Source organism: Nannospalax galili, unplaced genomic scaffold, assembly GCF_000622305.1.
Source record: "Nannospalax galili isolate Female #2095 unplaced genomic scaffold, S.galili_v1.0 scaffold1421, whole genome shotgun sequence".
Classification (NCBI taxonomy): Eukaryota; Metazoa; Chordata; class Mammalia; order Rodentia; family Spalacidae; genus Nannospalax; species Nannospalax galili.
This window is the reverse complement of record NW_008345746.1, coordinates 264,985-277,903: the sequence shown is the minus strand read 5'-3', so window position 1 is coordinate 277,903 and position 12,919 is coordinate 264,985. Positions and strand designations below refer to the sequence as shown.

Genomic DNA, 12,919 nt, shown 5'->3' with positions numbered 1-12,919 from the left:
GTACGGTTGCTGGCACAGTTCACAGTGGAGGGCCTGCGTGTGGATCAGCACAAGCCTGTGGTTATGGCAGTGCTTATGTTGCTGCTTCCCTGTCCAGAACCAGCCACACCTCATGGTCACTAGTATTTGGCCACAGGGTGCTGCAGGTAGCCACTTGAACCTCATAAGACCAGCTGGTCCTGGTAGACTCTGGCCCTGTGTCCCTGTGCTGTGGGGCTCCCTACCTGCTGACTTAGTTCCCCATGCTGATGTCAGTGTGGAGGGACAGCCTGGCCTTGGGAGTTCAGTGCTGAAGAAGGGTGAGCAGAGCATAGTCTGAATGGCCTACCTGCTGGCAGCAAAGGCTACTGGGCAGCTGGCTGGCATTAGGCCCTGTCCTCTGCCTACCAGCCAGCCACCCCTCTTAGTGTAAGTGCAAGCTGAGCACTGATGCCCAGGGGCCTTGGAGGAGGGGTAAGAGGAGGCCAGGCTCCTCACTCCCATCTCTTCTGCCCGTCCCTCCAGCTTCCTCGAAATGATGGAGGCTCGCAGTCGAGGCCACACGTCCCCTCTGGCAGCCAATGGGCAGAGCCCATCCTCAGGCTCCCAGTCGCCAGTTGTGCCTCCAAGTGCTGTATCCACAGGCAGCTCCAGTCCCAGCACACCCCAGCCTGCGTCCCAGCTGCCCCTCAGTGCCCCCTCTGCCTGTCCTCCAGCACCATCCCCTGCACCCCCCTTGGAGGCCCTACCCCCTTCTGCACACGCCTCAGCTCCAGCTCCAGCCCAGCGTCGCAGTATCATCTCTCGGCTGTTTGGGACCTCAGCAGCTGCAGATGTGACCCCTTCACCTCCAGGTAGACCTGGGAACAACCCTCAATATGTGAACTTGAGAGCCAGCTTCTGGTGTCTTGCCTCATGCATCACAGACTGGGAATGTGATCCCCGTCCCCCGTGACGAGCTCCTCTCGTGGGCCAGCAGCCCCATGACCTAGCTCTAGATGCAGCCTATGACCTCTAACCAGGGTATAATTCACCTTCCCATTCTCCAAGTCCCAGTCCTACAGGCACAGCTCTAGGGGTTGCCTGGCCTTGGGGCAGGAACTCCATGAGGAACCAGTGTCTGTCTACAGAGCCAGTGCCAGCTCCAGAGGCTCCAGCAAGAGTCCAGAAGGTTGAGGATTTTGTCCCTGAAGACGGCCTTGACCACAGCTTCCTGGAAGACACTACCCTGCCTAAAGACAAGAAGATCGGGGTCAAAGGCCCACAGCAGGATAGTGACAGGTAGGTGGAGCTGAGCACAGCCTCGCTCCTAGGGCCAGCACAGCCTCTCTGAGGCTTACTGGGTTGACAGTTAGCTCTGCGAACAAAAGCAGAACTGTGACTGGAGGACTTGAGTTCTAGAAGGGCTCAGGCCATGCATCAGAGGCCTGCTCAGACTGACAACTGCCGCTCTGAGACACTTGGGCAGTCAGCCCACCCTGGAGGAGAGCAGGGTTTATGGCCATCGCAGATGAGAGAAGATCAAACGAGTCCTCCAGCAGAAGCCTTAGCAGGTGGCCTAGCAGGGATGGGGCACCCTGGGCACATGACCCAGGCGGTATCAGGTACAGGGAAAGCCTCCTGGGTGTCTTCTTGTGGAGCCAGGCACATTGAGCTGTACAGTTCCCGGTCTGGCCTCCTGCAGTAAGCCTTTCCCACCCCTCTTTGCTTGCCAAGAATACCCCAATAACCTGTCCACAGCTAAGTTCTGAGATCACTCCCACAACAAGTCCCATTTTGGGTGGCTTTTATCATCTCCAGCATTGCTGTGTCCATAGGGGTAAAGGGCTCCCTCCCAGAAGCACAAATGGATTAAAGCCCAGAAGCCCCTGAGTTGGGCTCCTCATCTCTCAATCACCCACTGGCCAGCAACAAGGTTGTGTTTCCCTCACTCCTTACTCCAGGCGACTCAGCAGCCTCAGTGACAGCCCAAAGAGGTCTTGGCACTAGAACATGGCCCTCTATGGACAGGGCAGCTCCACAGTCAGTGGGGTGGGGATCAGCAGCGCATAGCTGGCCTCAAGTCGTCTCATCACCCACTCTTTTGCAGTGATGATGGGGAGACCCTAGGAGGAAACCCAATGGTGGCAGGCTTCCAGGATGATGTGGACCTTGAAGATCAGCCTTGTGGCAAATCCCTGCTGCCCTCCAACCCCATCCCCAGTAAGAATATCAGCCTCTCGAGTGAGGAGGAAGTTGAAGGAATGGCAAGCCACCCCAGAGTGGCTCCTCAGCAATGTTCAGAGCCAGAGACGAAACGGTATGGGCAGGGGTCCCCAGGGTGTGGCCAGCTGAGGAAGGGACAGCCCAGGGTGGCCTCAGAGCTCCTGACATTCCTTTTAATGTGAAGGTCCTCCACCAAGACCTCACGGCCACAGAAGAAGGCAGTTCCCCCAGGAGTCACAGAGCACCCATGGTCAGGTGGCCTCACTGCTGGCTCAGGTCTTGAACTCAGCAGTACCAAGCCCCCTACTGAGAGCTCTAACAGACCCCAGGAAGGGAAGGACAAGCAGGTGTCATCAGAAAGTGATCCTGAGGGGCCTATTGCTGCCCAAATGCTGTCCTTCGTCATGGATGACCCCGACTTTGAGAGTGATGAATCCGATTCACAGCGGAAAGTGGTAAGGACAGGCTGCAAGCTGGAAAGTTCAGCCTCCATCCCTCCAGAGATAGAGGACAGCAGTAAGGTCCAGGCCCCAAGGCTGAGCCTGAGGAGAAACAAGAAAACCTTCCTGGCTTTAGTGCCCCCCAAAGCACAGTCCTGGCTTCCTGTCCTGTTTGATGCTGAACTGGGAACAGTGGACAAGAGGCCGTGGGAGAGGGTCCGTTGTCCACATGCTAGCCCCTCTGAATCTGGGTCTGTTGTCCACATGCTGGCCCCTCTGAATCTGGGTCTGGTTAGGGGGCTCCCCAGCTGCTAGAGTCCCAAGGGGACTTGCCATCTTGCTTCAGGAGTCCCATGGGATGATAAGGAACAGTAGGCTACCGGCTGCTTCCTCTCCAGGGTGAGTTCCCAGTGAGAGAAGACCTCTCTGATGGGACTGATGAGGAAACTGGCCCTGCCCAGCCACCCCCACCCTCCAAGCCCCAAGTCCCCTCCTTCAGACTGAAGAATGACTCGGATCTATTTGGGCTGGGCCTGGAGGAGACAGAACCCAAGGAGAGCAGTGATGAAGGTAGGAGGGCCTGGAGCTTGTCCCTTGTTGGAGCCTGGTATAACTTGGTGGTCCTCATCCTCTGGTAGCCCTGTGTTTGGAATACTTAGCCTGCTTAGGGTTTCTTTGTTCGCCCCAGCTATGGCTGTGAGCATCTCTAAAAGAGCCAGCTGTGTCATACCTCTTGGCTTTGACCAGGACCAAAGCAACCACATGCCCAAGCCTGACACTGCATTATGGCTCAGGGCTCTATCCAACCAGAATGGCCATCCATTCAAGGCCAGCACCCTGCTGGTCTACTGGTCTCTGGAAAAACCCTGTCACCCTGTTCAGAGATCCCTATGGGTCCAGGGGTTGAGCCACTGATCCCCAGCTGCACATGCCAACTACTGTGCCAACATCCTGGACTTTCTGGTGTCATAGGGGTTTGGGACAGTACTGTGTTAGAAGGGCCACTGCCTAGTTGATGGTGTGCCTGGGGCTGGAGCTCGGGCAGATTTGGACCATGTCTACCCTAACCAGCAGTTTAACTCAGGGTGTACTAACAGGTTCTCAACCCCAAAGGGAGAAGGAGGAATTTCCTCCAAGGCTGGTTTAAGGGACATCAGCACAAAAGTACATGCCAACCCCTAGATTACCCATGGGACCAGACCCTGCTGGGATGGGGTGCTTGCTGGGATGGGGTGCTTGTGGCTGCCTCTGCCTGACCATGTCAAAGCAGCTACAGGCAGGAGTTCATCGTCTTTCCTTTGCAGATAAGGACAGCAAACTGACTTCCAAAGAGAAGAAGAAGAAGAAGAAGAAAAGCAAAGAGGTACGGCCCCGCCCTCCGCGCCCACCCCACCCGCCACAGCCGCCCTGCCCTCACAGCCCTCCGCTGGCCTGGCAGCCTGGACTCCAGGAAGGTGGTAGGGGCGGCCTCGCCTGTTGCCCATTGACTCCAGTGCCCCCTTTTCACGGCCTCCAGGAGGAAGAAAAAGCTACGAAAAAGAAGAGTAAACATAAGAAGAGCAAGGACAGGGAGGAGGGCAAGGAGGAGAGGAGGAGGAAGAGGAGGCCCCCGAGGAGCAGGGAGCAGAAGGCCACAGACGAGCTGGAGGCCTTTCTGGGTGGTGGGGCCGCTGGCAGCCGACACCCTGGAGGCGGGGACTACGAGGAGCTCTAGGCCTGCCAGGGGCAGTTGACTGGCCTGGGAAGAGAGGGACTGCCTGTGGCTGAGTGAGGAGACTGCTGCCTGTGCATCCAAGACCCCAGGACCACCCTGCCATCTCATGTCCCCAGCCATTATGTCTGCCCCCATGTGGTCTGGCCTGTCTATGCTGATTTCTGTACTGGAGGCCCAAGCCAGGCCTTGGTGGTCAGGCCCTTGGGCCAGGCACTGCAGGTGCTGGGCCTAAACCCAGAAGAAACCTGCTCTGCAGGGAGGGAGGGGACAAAGCAGGGTTGCAGCCGGCCTGGTGAACCACCGGGTCCTCCCCAGAGCGAGCCGCTGCCAGTCCCCAATGTTTCTCAGGGATGTGACTGAGGCCGAGAAGGGGTCCCCCAGGGTCTGTTTACAGAGGCAGGGTGTGGGGCTGCTTGGCTTCTCAGACATCCACCACCCAGCCCCACTCCTGCTTGCCTTCCCGAGCTCTCCCAGGGCCATAGCATGGCTTGGGCTGTCGACTCCCCTCCCCATGGATCCAGAGCAGAGTGCGCCCCTGCCCTGAGCACACACACGTACTTGGGAGGGTGTGGCAGCATCTGCCACTGTAAGGTGGCCCAGGCCCTACACTGAGTAAGGCTGGCAAGAGAACAGCGTGCACCACCTCACCTGGGAGAGGCACTAACAGCTTGCCGCTGTGCACCAGCTGCGCCTCTGCCCATTGAGCGCCTGCGCAGGTGAGCCGAGCCTAGCCGGCGCCTTCTTAGACACTCCACCAAGATTATAAAGCTCTCTGATTTTACCGGGTGTGTGACTGTTCTGTTTTCTGGCACTCTAAGCTGCATGGGGTAAAACCAACCTTTGGTCCAGGTGGCCTGGGCAGAGCCAAAGAGCCGTTTTCAAGAAGCTGCTGTCTTATAAAGGTTAGGCGGTCGTCCAGAATGCTGGCCCGAAGGTGGCCCCAGGACTTAGGACCTAGCCACAGCAGGTCAATCAGAGGCCAGGCCACGGTTTATAGTGCGCCCCACTGTGGCCTACACTGGGTTACTGGGGGGGTTACAGACTGGGTCCTGTTAAAGGCAGTTGTGTCTGTTCCGCCTCCCTGCATGCTGGGGGGGGCATCATCCGAGTATTACACCCCCGCCGGCAGTGCTCCGCCCCCGCCCACTGCTGACACGTTGCCATGAGAACCCTCCAGAGGCCTGCTGGAGCAGCAAAGGCTGCTAATGACGTTGGGGGCGGGGCGGGGGGGGCTGTGGCCTAGAGGGCTTTCCGAAGCTGGGGAACTATCTTGGAAGCATAGGACAGTTGGTTGCTGGTCGCTGAGCAGGTACTGGGGGACAAGCACCACCTGGCCCTGTAGTTCCCGGCTTTGGAACCCCTGGCGTGGAGACAGCCTACAGTAAACAGAGTAGCCCAGGTCTGCACAGTGAGCAGCACTGGCGTCTTAGCGGGTCTAGAACCCCAACAGACCAAGGCAGGTCTCACCTTCGGGGCTGAGGGCATCTGTGACCCAACATCCACCACGCCGGAATGCTGGCAGGCACACTGCCTTGGGCAAGGGCTGGATTAAAGCTGCGGCTTATCCGTGGATCGCATACCTTCCCCAAAGGAAGCGGGCAGTGGCCGTCCAGGCTGGCCTGGACACTCCAGGCTTCAGCTCCACTCCAGGCTGAGCAAGCCATCTGGCCCCAGGTACCTGCCGAGATTTTGGCGTCTCCAGCACCAAAAAGGAAAGTGCCTGGGGGAGAGGCCAATGGGGTACAGAGTCGCCCATCTGCTTCCACCTGGGTCCAACCACACACATACATTCCGGAAGCTGCCCAAATTCAGTCTCCACAGTCAGGCAGGGGCTCGGGGCTCCTGGAACCCTCCCTGCAGACACCCTGGAGGTGGAGCCGGGGGCACCTGCAGACTTATCTTGATGCACGAGTGTCCTCTTCAGACTCAGAGGCTTGTGCTCCGGGGAAGTCACAGGGACCCATCACCCTGCACTCTGCACAGCCCCAAACAGGGGCTAGCGAGACCACTGGTGTCTTGAGCCCGACTGCACAGCCCCCATTCGGCGCGGCCCCTTTAAATGCCACCCCACTGACCGCCACTGGGGGCAGCACTGAGCGACTAGGGCAGGATCAGTGCTGCTGCCTGGAAGCTTCTACCGGTGCTGGGGACATAGCAGTGCCAGGGACAAACCGGAGCTGACTTGGGGTTGTGAGGCCCACCCTGGACCAGCTGGTGGAGTAACATCCAGGTAAGAGACCGGGCCAACCTGCCCATCGTGTGCAGCCGTTGTCACGGGTGGAGCTGCACGAAAGGATGGGAAGTCCCCGCCCCCAAGCAACGCAGGCTGGGTCCCCGCGATGGCCGCTCCGGGACAGGCCAGGGCAGGGCCGCTGTATGAGAAGGGTCTCCGAAAGGCCTGGGATACAGAAGCCGGCCCCACCCCACCCCCATTCCACTGTGAGGGGGTGTCACAGTGTCCAGCTCCTGATAGCCACAGCCACCAAAGCCGGTTGTCACCTCCCTGGGGCGGAGCCTCAGACCCTGTCATCCAGCCCAGACTCTGACCTGGCCTTGAGTTTAGGATGAAAGGGGGTCCTAATGGGGTGGGCATGAGACTAGGACTGGAGCAAGGTACTTAGAAGCCCTGACCCCCAAAAGCAGCCCTGGCAGCAGAAAGCTCCTGGGACAGGGGACCATGAAAGGCCCACAGCCCTTCCAGCCCCCAGCACTCAGCTTACTGGAGCAGATGCCCTCCAAGTGGATGCCTAGTGGGAGGAGGAGGAGGGGGCCTGTCACCACCTTCTGAACCCCTCTCTCCAGTCAGCCCCAGGCCCTAGGGACCACAGAGACACTGGTGGCCCACATCAGAGCATGAGCCTAGATCCTGTCCAGCCCACTGATGGGGGCTGTAGAACCACAGGCTTCCCTGGAGCTTTCCGGAGCCAGAGTTGGGAGGGCTGGGGGAAGGGGCTTTCCCACCCTCTCCCCTGCCTCCTCCTGGCTGGCAGCCTCCTGGCTTGGTACACCAGGACAGGACTAGTTTGCAGCTCAGAGGAAGAAGGACACCATGAGCTTGTGTCTCACATGGCACCCACGTGGTCCTGCAGCCTGGACCTGGTTTGGGGGATGCCAAGCGCACATGGGGGGTTGTCCATGTGCAGTTAAACAAAGCAGAAGAGATTCACTCTGCAGCCTTCTCTTCTCTGCCCCAACAAGCTCAGTGCACCTCACCCAAGGAGCTGGAGCCAGAGGTTTCTGCAGAAGGAAGAGGGATTTGAAAACCAAGAATCCTCCTTGGGGCCTTTCTTCTGGCCAGGACCATACCAATTTGAGGGGACTTGGGCTTGGGTAAAGAGGACTGTCCCATGAGCAAGGGCCCTTGCAACATTGGGGGGAAGGGGTTCTCTACTCTCTGGTCAGCAGGCCAGGACTCCCTACTTACAGAGGGGAGGCTCTGCAGTGCTGCTGGCGCACCTGTTAGGGAATCTAAAAGCCCTTCCTTCCAGCTGTGGTCACCAGAGGGCAGTAGTCCAGAGACCACCCCCCATCCCCGTCCCATCCTGTCGACCCATCCAGGGGTCTGTCTACCCAAGCCTACCGAGCAGTGTCTAGTGTGGGGTGAGGCCTAGAAGCTTCAGCACAGGAGTTCCCTGTGGGGAGAGAAAGGTGGGTCCACAGAAGACTAAGTCCTCCTGGCCCACAGGCTGGCTGACAGCGGGATTCCTCCTGCAGGTACTTCTGACATAGTCATGGCGCCAACTCCAGAAGCTTTGGCCGAGGCGGGCAGCCATGGCTGCTCCACCCCCTATGCCCCAGGTAAGCCGGACCAGCGCGAGGGGTGGGATGGGGGTAAAGGGCTTGGGATGCAGAGGGGGCTGCCCTGACCCGCATCTCCTCCCAGGGCAAAGGCCCCAAAAGGTAGAGTGACTGGAGCCGCCAGCCTGGGGACGTCTTTTAAGATGACCCGCACGGACCCACCGGACTTGCTGGTGTCGACCGTGTACCAGGACATCAAGGTGGCGGCCCCGGGGCCTGCGTCCAGACGCCAGCCATGTGAGCGATCCATGGCCCGGCCTGCTGCGCCCGCACCTTTCAACAAGCGCCACTGCCGTAGTTTCGACTTCTTAGAGGCACTGGACGGGCCGGCCATGGAGACTCGCCCAGAGCCGCCACCTGCGGAGCCCGCACCACCCCGTGCACGACCCCGAGACGGCGAGACACGGCGCCGCGCCCGTTCCAAGAGCGCGCCGCGTGCGCCCCAGGGCCTGGCGCCGGTGCCATCCTCACCGCCGGTGCTGCCGCGTCGAAGTCGGGAGACCCAGCGTGTGGCCCGGGCCGAGGGGTCGCCGCGCCGCGAGCCCTCGTACCCAGCGTTGCGCGCGCTCGCCAACGAGCTGCATCCCATCAAGCTGCAGCCACAGCGGGGCGGCCCCGGCCGCATCGCGCCTCTGTGCGCCGCCCCAGGCCGCTGTGCACCTCCGGATCCACTTTCAGGACCTGCGCCCCACGTCCGCTGCCGTTTGGACATCAAGCCTGATGACGCAGTGCTGCAGCACGCCACCCGGGGCTCCAGGCCCTGCGTGCCCGCCGAGGCCGCGCCCTGGGCTCGCGTCGCCCCACAGTTCCACGGCCTCACGGTTCCCGGACCCCGCCACGTGGCGCTGTCACGCACGCCCACGCCCAGTGACTTGTACTGTACAGACCCCCGGGCACTGTACTGTGATGGGCCCCTTCCTGGGCCTCGGGACTACGCGGAGCATCGCAGTCAGCCCTTCACAACACCCCCAGGTCCCACCCAATTTTTCTACACCGAGGAGTCCGAAGGCTACACCGGCGGCTTTACTATGAGCCCAGGCCCTCCCTTCGATGGCTACTGCTCCTACTTGGAAGAACCCTCCCGACCCAGTCCAAGGCGCGGGGGAGGCTACTATCCAGGGGATGCGCGCACCTTCCCGATCCAGGAGCCCCCTTCCCGCTCCTACTACGGGGAGACCCCTCGAGCCTACGGCCTGCCCTTTGGTTCCCGCTACATTCCCGAGGAGCCCCGGGCACACTCCGGCGCCCGGACCTTCTACACAGAAGACTTTGGGCGGTACCGGGAACGCGATGCGCTGGCTCGGACTTATCCACACCCGCGAAACAGCCCAGCCTGGGCCGACTGGGGTCCGCGGCCTTATCGCACCCTGCAGGTGGCGCCTCCTCCCGGGCCAGGACCACTGTTGGCCTCTTGGCACGGTGGCACCGGCACGAGCCCGCCCCGGCTGGTCACAGACAGCCGCCACTACTCTCGATCCTGGGACAACATCCTAGCGCCGGGTCCTCGCCGGGAAGACCCCCTGGGACGTGGCCGCAGCTATGAGGACCTGCTGGGGCGCGAGGTGCGGGACACCCGGGGTTCATCCCCCGAAGGCCGGCGCGCACCAGTTGTAGTCAACCTGTCCACCTCGCCCAGACGCTACGCAGCGCTGTCGCTGTCTGAGACCTCGCTGACCGAGAAGGGCCGCGCGGGGGAGGGCCTGGGCCGCAACTGGTACGTCACGCCAGAGATCACCATCACCGACAACGACCTGCGCGCCGCCGAGCGCCCGACTGCCAGGGCCTGGGAACCGCCTGGGGGCCGCCCGCGGCCGCCAGCACCCACCGCCCCCGAGGGCCCTGCGTCCAGCCGCCAGCGCAGCCTGGAGCAGCTGGACGAACTCATCACTGACCTGGTCATAGACTCTCGGCCACCGGCTGGCCCCGCCCCGGAGCCCGCAGCCGAAGGATTAGGCCGCCAACTGCGCCGCCTGCTGGACTCGCGGCCTGCGGGCCCCGGAGCCCCAGCGCTGGCGCCGCCGCGCTCCCCACCTGCCTCCGCCGGCAGCACCGAAGAGCCTGCGGGCTCCGGGGAGGCGGCCGATGCCTCTCCGGAGCCCAGCGCAGACGAGGACGACTTGATGACCTGCTCCAACGCGCGCTGCCGGCGGACGGAGACCATGTTCAACGCCTGCCTCTATTTCAAGTCGTGCCACAGCTGCTACACCTACTACTGCTCGCGCCTGTGCCGCCGAGAGGACTGGGACGCACACAAGGCGCGCTGCGTGTACGGCCGCGTGGGCAGCGTGTGCCGCCATGTGCTGCAGTTCTGCCGCGACAGCGGCCCGGTGCACCGCGCCTTCTCGCGCATCGCGCGCGTCGGGTTCCTGTCGCGCGGCCGCGGCGTGCTGTTCCTGGGCTTCCCCAGCCCGGGTTCAGCCGACAACTTCCTCCGCTTCGGCCTCGAAGGGCTGCTACTGTCGCCCACCTACCTGTCCCTGCGCGAACTGGCTACACACGCGGCGCCTCTGGGCAGTTATGCGCGAGAGCTGGCGGCCGCCGGGAGGCTCTACGAACCGGCCGAGTGCTTCCTCCTTAGCGTGTCGGTGGCCGTGGGCCCGGGCGCTGCACCTCCCGGAACCTCCGCCCGGCCCGCGCCCGCGCCGCGCAGCTCCGGGCCCACGGTGCGCAAGTTCGCCAAGGTGGCCTTGGCTGCCGGCAGCCCGGCGCGGCCTCCCCCTGCGCGTGGTCGAGATCCGGACATGGAGACACTGATCCTGACGCCTCCGCCCGGCACAGCGGGCCTGGACCAGGAGGGTGAGGCGGGCCGGCGCGCCCGCGAAGTGGCCTTCATCCACATCCAGCGCGAGCTGCGCCTGCGCGGCGTCTTCCTCCGCCACGAGTTCCCACGCATCTACGAGCAGCTCTGCGAATTTGTCGAGACCAACCGGCGCTTCACGCCCACTACCATCTATCCCACCGACCGGCGCACCGGCCGTCCCTTCATGTGCATGATCATGGCTGCTTCCGAGCCGCGTGCGCTCGACTGGGTAGCCAGCGCCAACCTACTGGACGACATCATGTGAGCCACGGGGTCATTGGGCCCAGGCCCTGACCGGAGCCCTGTCTACCCCAGTTAGGCCCAAACTGATCCACCAGGACGGCCCCCGGAGTCTCGCCCTGCCCACTCAGGGCTCAGTCTGGTCTCCTGGGCCCTCTCAAAGTGGCCTACAAATTCTCTGCCCAAGCCCCGCCCACCCCGCCACCTCCAGCTTTGCCTAAGACTCTGCCCCCATCTCCTGCATCCCACGCTTTTCCACCAGCTGCATCTCTCCTTTTCTGTTCCCAGTCAGACTACCCTACCCGGCTACCAAACCCTGGGCCCTCCCTAAGACAGCCGTGGGGAGAGGGCCCCGCAAGAGTCGTGTCCTCGCCCTCGGTGCTCCCCGTTAGGAGGCGGGGTGGGCCTGAGGACCACTGGCTCTGCCTTCAAGTGGAAGGTCACCGGTACACACATCCTACCCAGGGAAACTCTGCCCATGTATGTTGCAGGGTTCTTCCCTAGAGTCTCCTCAACCCTCGATCCCCATTCCCCCAAGTCCAGAAGTCCATGTTGACCAAAGCCTAGTGTCCTCACTTAAGTATGCCCTTAACCCACCTCCTGTGTCTGGAGTGTGTCAGGCTCTGAGGCCTACTTAGTGTCTGTGCACCCCTATGCTGGAGAGGCTGTGGGTAGGGCTAGCCTGGCACACTAAATGCTGCCTGTCCTGAGGCCCTCTGACCTCTGGCTGCCTTGGTCTCAGGCCCTTGTAGGACATGTTGGGATACTGGAGGTCTTCAGGCCAAAACCAAACTGCAAGCCACCCAGCCACCCAAAGGGGAACCTGAGCAGGAGAAGCAGAGTGGGTGGCAACGAGGCCGGATTGAGAACTGGCTGGGTGAGGGTTGGAGCACCCACACACCCAACAATATCTAGGGCAACAAGATGGCCAGGGCAGATCCAAAGAAGGTGGACTACACAGGAAGGTGGGAAGTGTGTGCTTAGGAGGGACCAGCAGGGGGCCTCACAGGCTGACTTAGGAAGGAGGAGGGCACAGGAGGTGCTTCTAGTTGGAAGTGGGTTGAGTAAGGTGCACAGCAGAGGAGCAGCGGCTAGATGGCCAGGGCTGAGGATCTGCCTCGCGGTCAGATCTTTTCCTCAAAAGTGCCGTGCGCTCGCCAAGCTGCAGGTATTAGTGCCAGTCTAGGCCTAGGCGGCCCTCGCCCACTGCCACACCCCTAGCACCTAGTGCACCTGAGTCAGTTCCAGAGCTCCAAGGAGTGTGCGAGGGGGGCGAGGCCAGACGCTGCGTAAGCGTCAGCCCGTCCCAGAAGCCCCTACCCGCGAGGGGAGAGGGCATCAAGTGCTAGAACCTGGGAACCCCGCCGCCGACCCCTGCTGCCGTCGGTGCACACCCACGCACCTCCGTTGGACTCCTCCCGGCACCCTAGTTGGCACCTGCCTCGACGCCGTCGTGCTTCGCCGCCGCACCCGCCTACCGCCCTCCCCAGGGCCTCCACTTTGGTTACAGGAGCAGGTGGCAGGAGCGCCCCTGGACCCATCATTTCCAGAAAGCGCGTGCTATTGAGCCAAGTAAAACAGAATTTGAAAGTAACCGCGGCTGACTCTTTAGAGGGGCGGGTAGAGCCTGCAGGGCTTTGGAGGGGGTCGGGACCAGAGGCCCTTGGGCATGGGAAGGGAAGCCCTCGGGTTGGCGGTTGGGTATGGAGTGTGGAGGGGTAGGGCGGGGAGGTCATCGAACCT

General features: G+C 61.8%; 2 protein-coding genes across 3 annotated transcripts in view; both read left to right on the top strand.

Moving 5' to 3' along the window:
* Positions 1–5,120, top strand: part of Rabl6 (RAB, member RAS oncogene family like 6) — a 29,484-nt gene extending 24,364 nt beyond the window's left edge. The window contains exons 9-15 of the mRNA XM_008841920.3: positions 505–833; positions 1,110–1,260; positions 2,069–2,278; positions 2,369–2,639; positions 3,023–3,194; positions 3,929–3,987; positions 4,141–5,120. Of these exons, the coding sequence (XP_008840142.1) occupies positions 505–833; positions 1,110–1,260; positions 2,069–2,278; positions 2,369–2,639; positions 3,023–3,194; positions 3,929–3,987; positions 4,141–4,338 (1,390 nt within the window). The 3' untranslated portion in view covers positions 4,339–5,120. The remainder of the gene's footprint in view (positions 1–504; positions 834–1,109; positions 1,261–2,068; positions 2,279–2,368; positions 2,640–3,022; positions 3,195–3,928; positions 3,988–4,140) is intronic.
* A 783-nt stretch (positions 5,121–5,903) lies between these two features.
* Positions 5,904–12,770, top strand: Ajm1 (apical junction component 1 homolog). 2 transcript variants are annotated; one of them, XM_008841918.3, is made up of 3 exons: positions 5,904–6,568; positions 8,053–8,136; positions 8,222–12,770. In XM_008841918.3, exon 3 carries the CDS (start codon positions 8,280–8,282, stop codon positions 11,199–11,201), a length of 2,922 nt encoding a protein of 973 aa, XP_008840140.1. In that variant the 5' UTR covers positions 5,904–6,568; positions 8,053–8,136; positions 8,222–8,279; the 3' UTR covers positions 11,202–12,770. The 2 variants fall into 2 exon arrangements, with proteins under 2 accessions (XP_008840140.1, XP_029423606.1); XM_029567746.1 differs by having other exon boundaries at positions 8,053–12,770.
* The last annotated feature ends 149 nt before the right edge of the window (positions 12,771–12,919 follow it).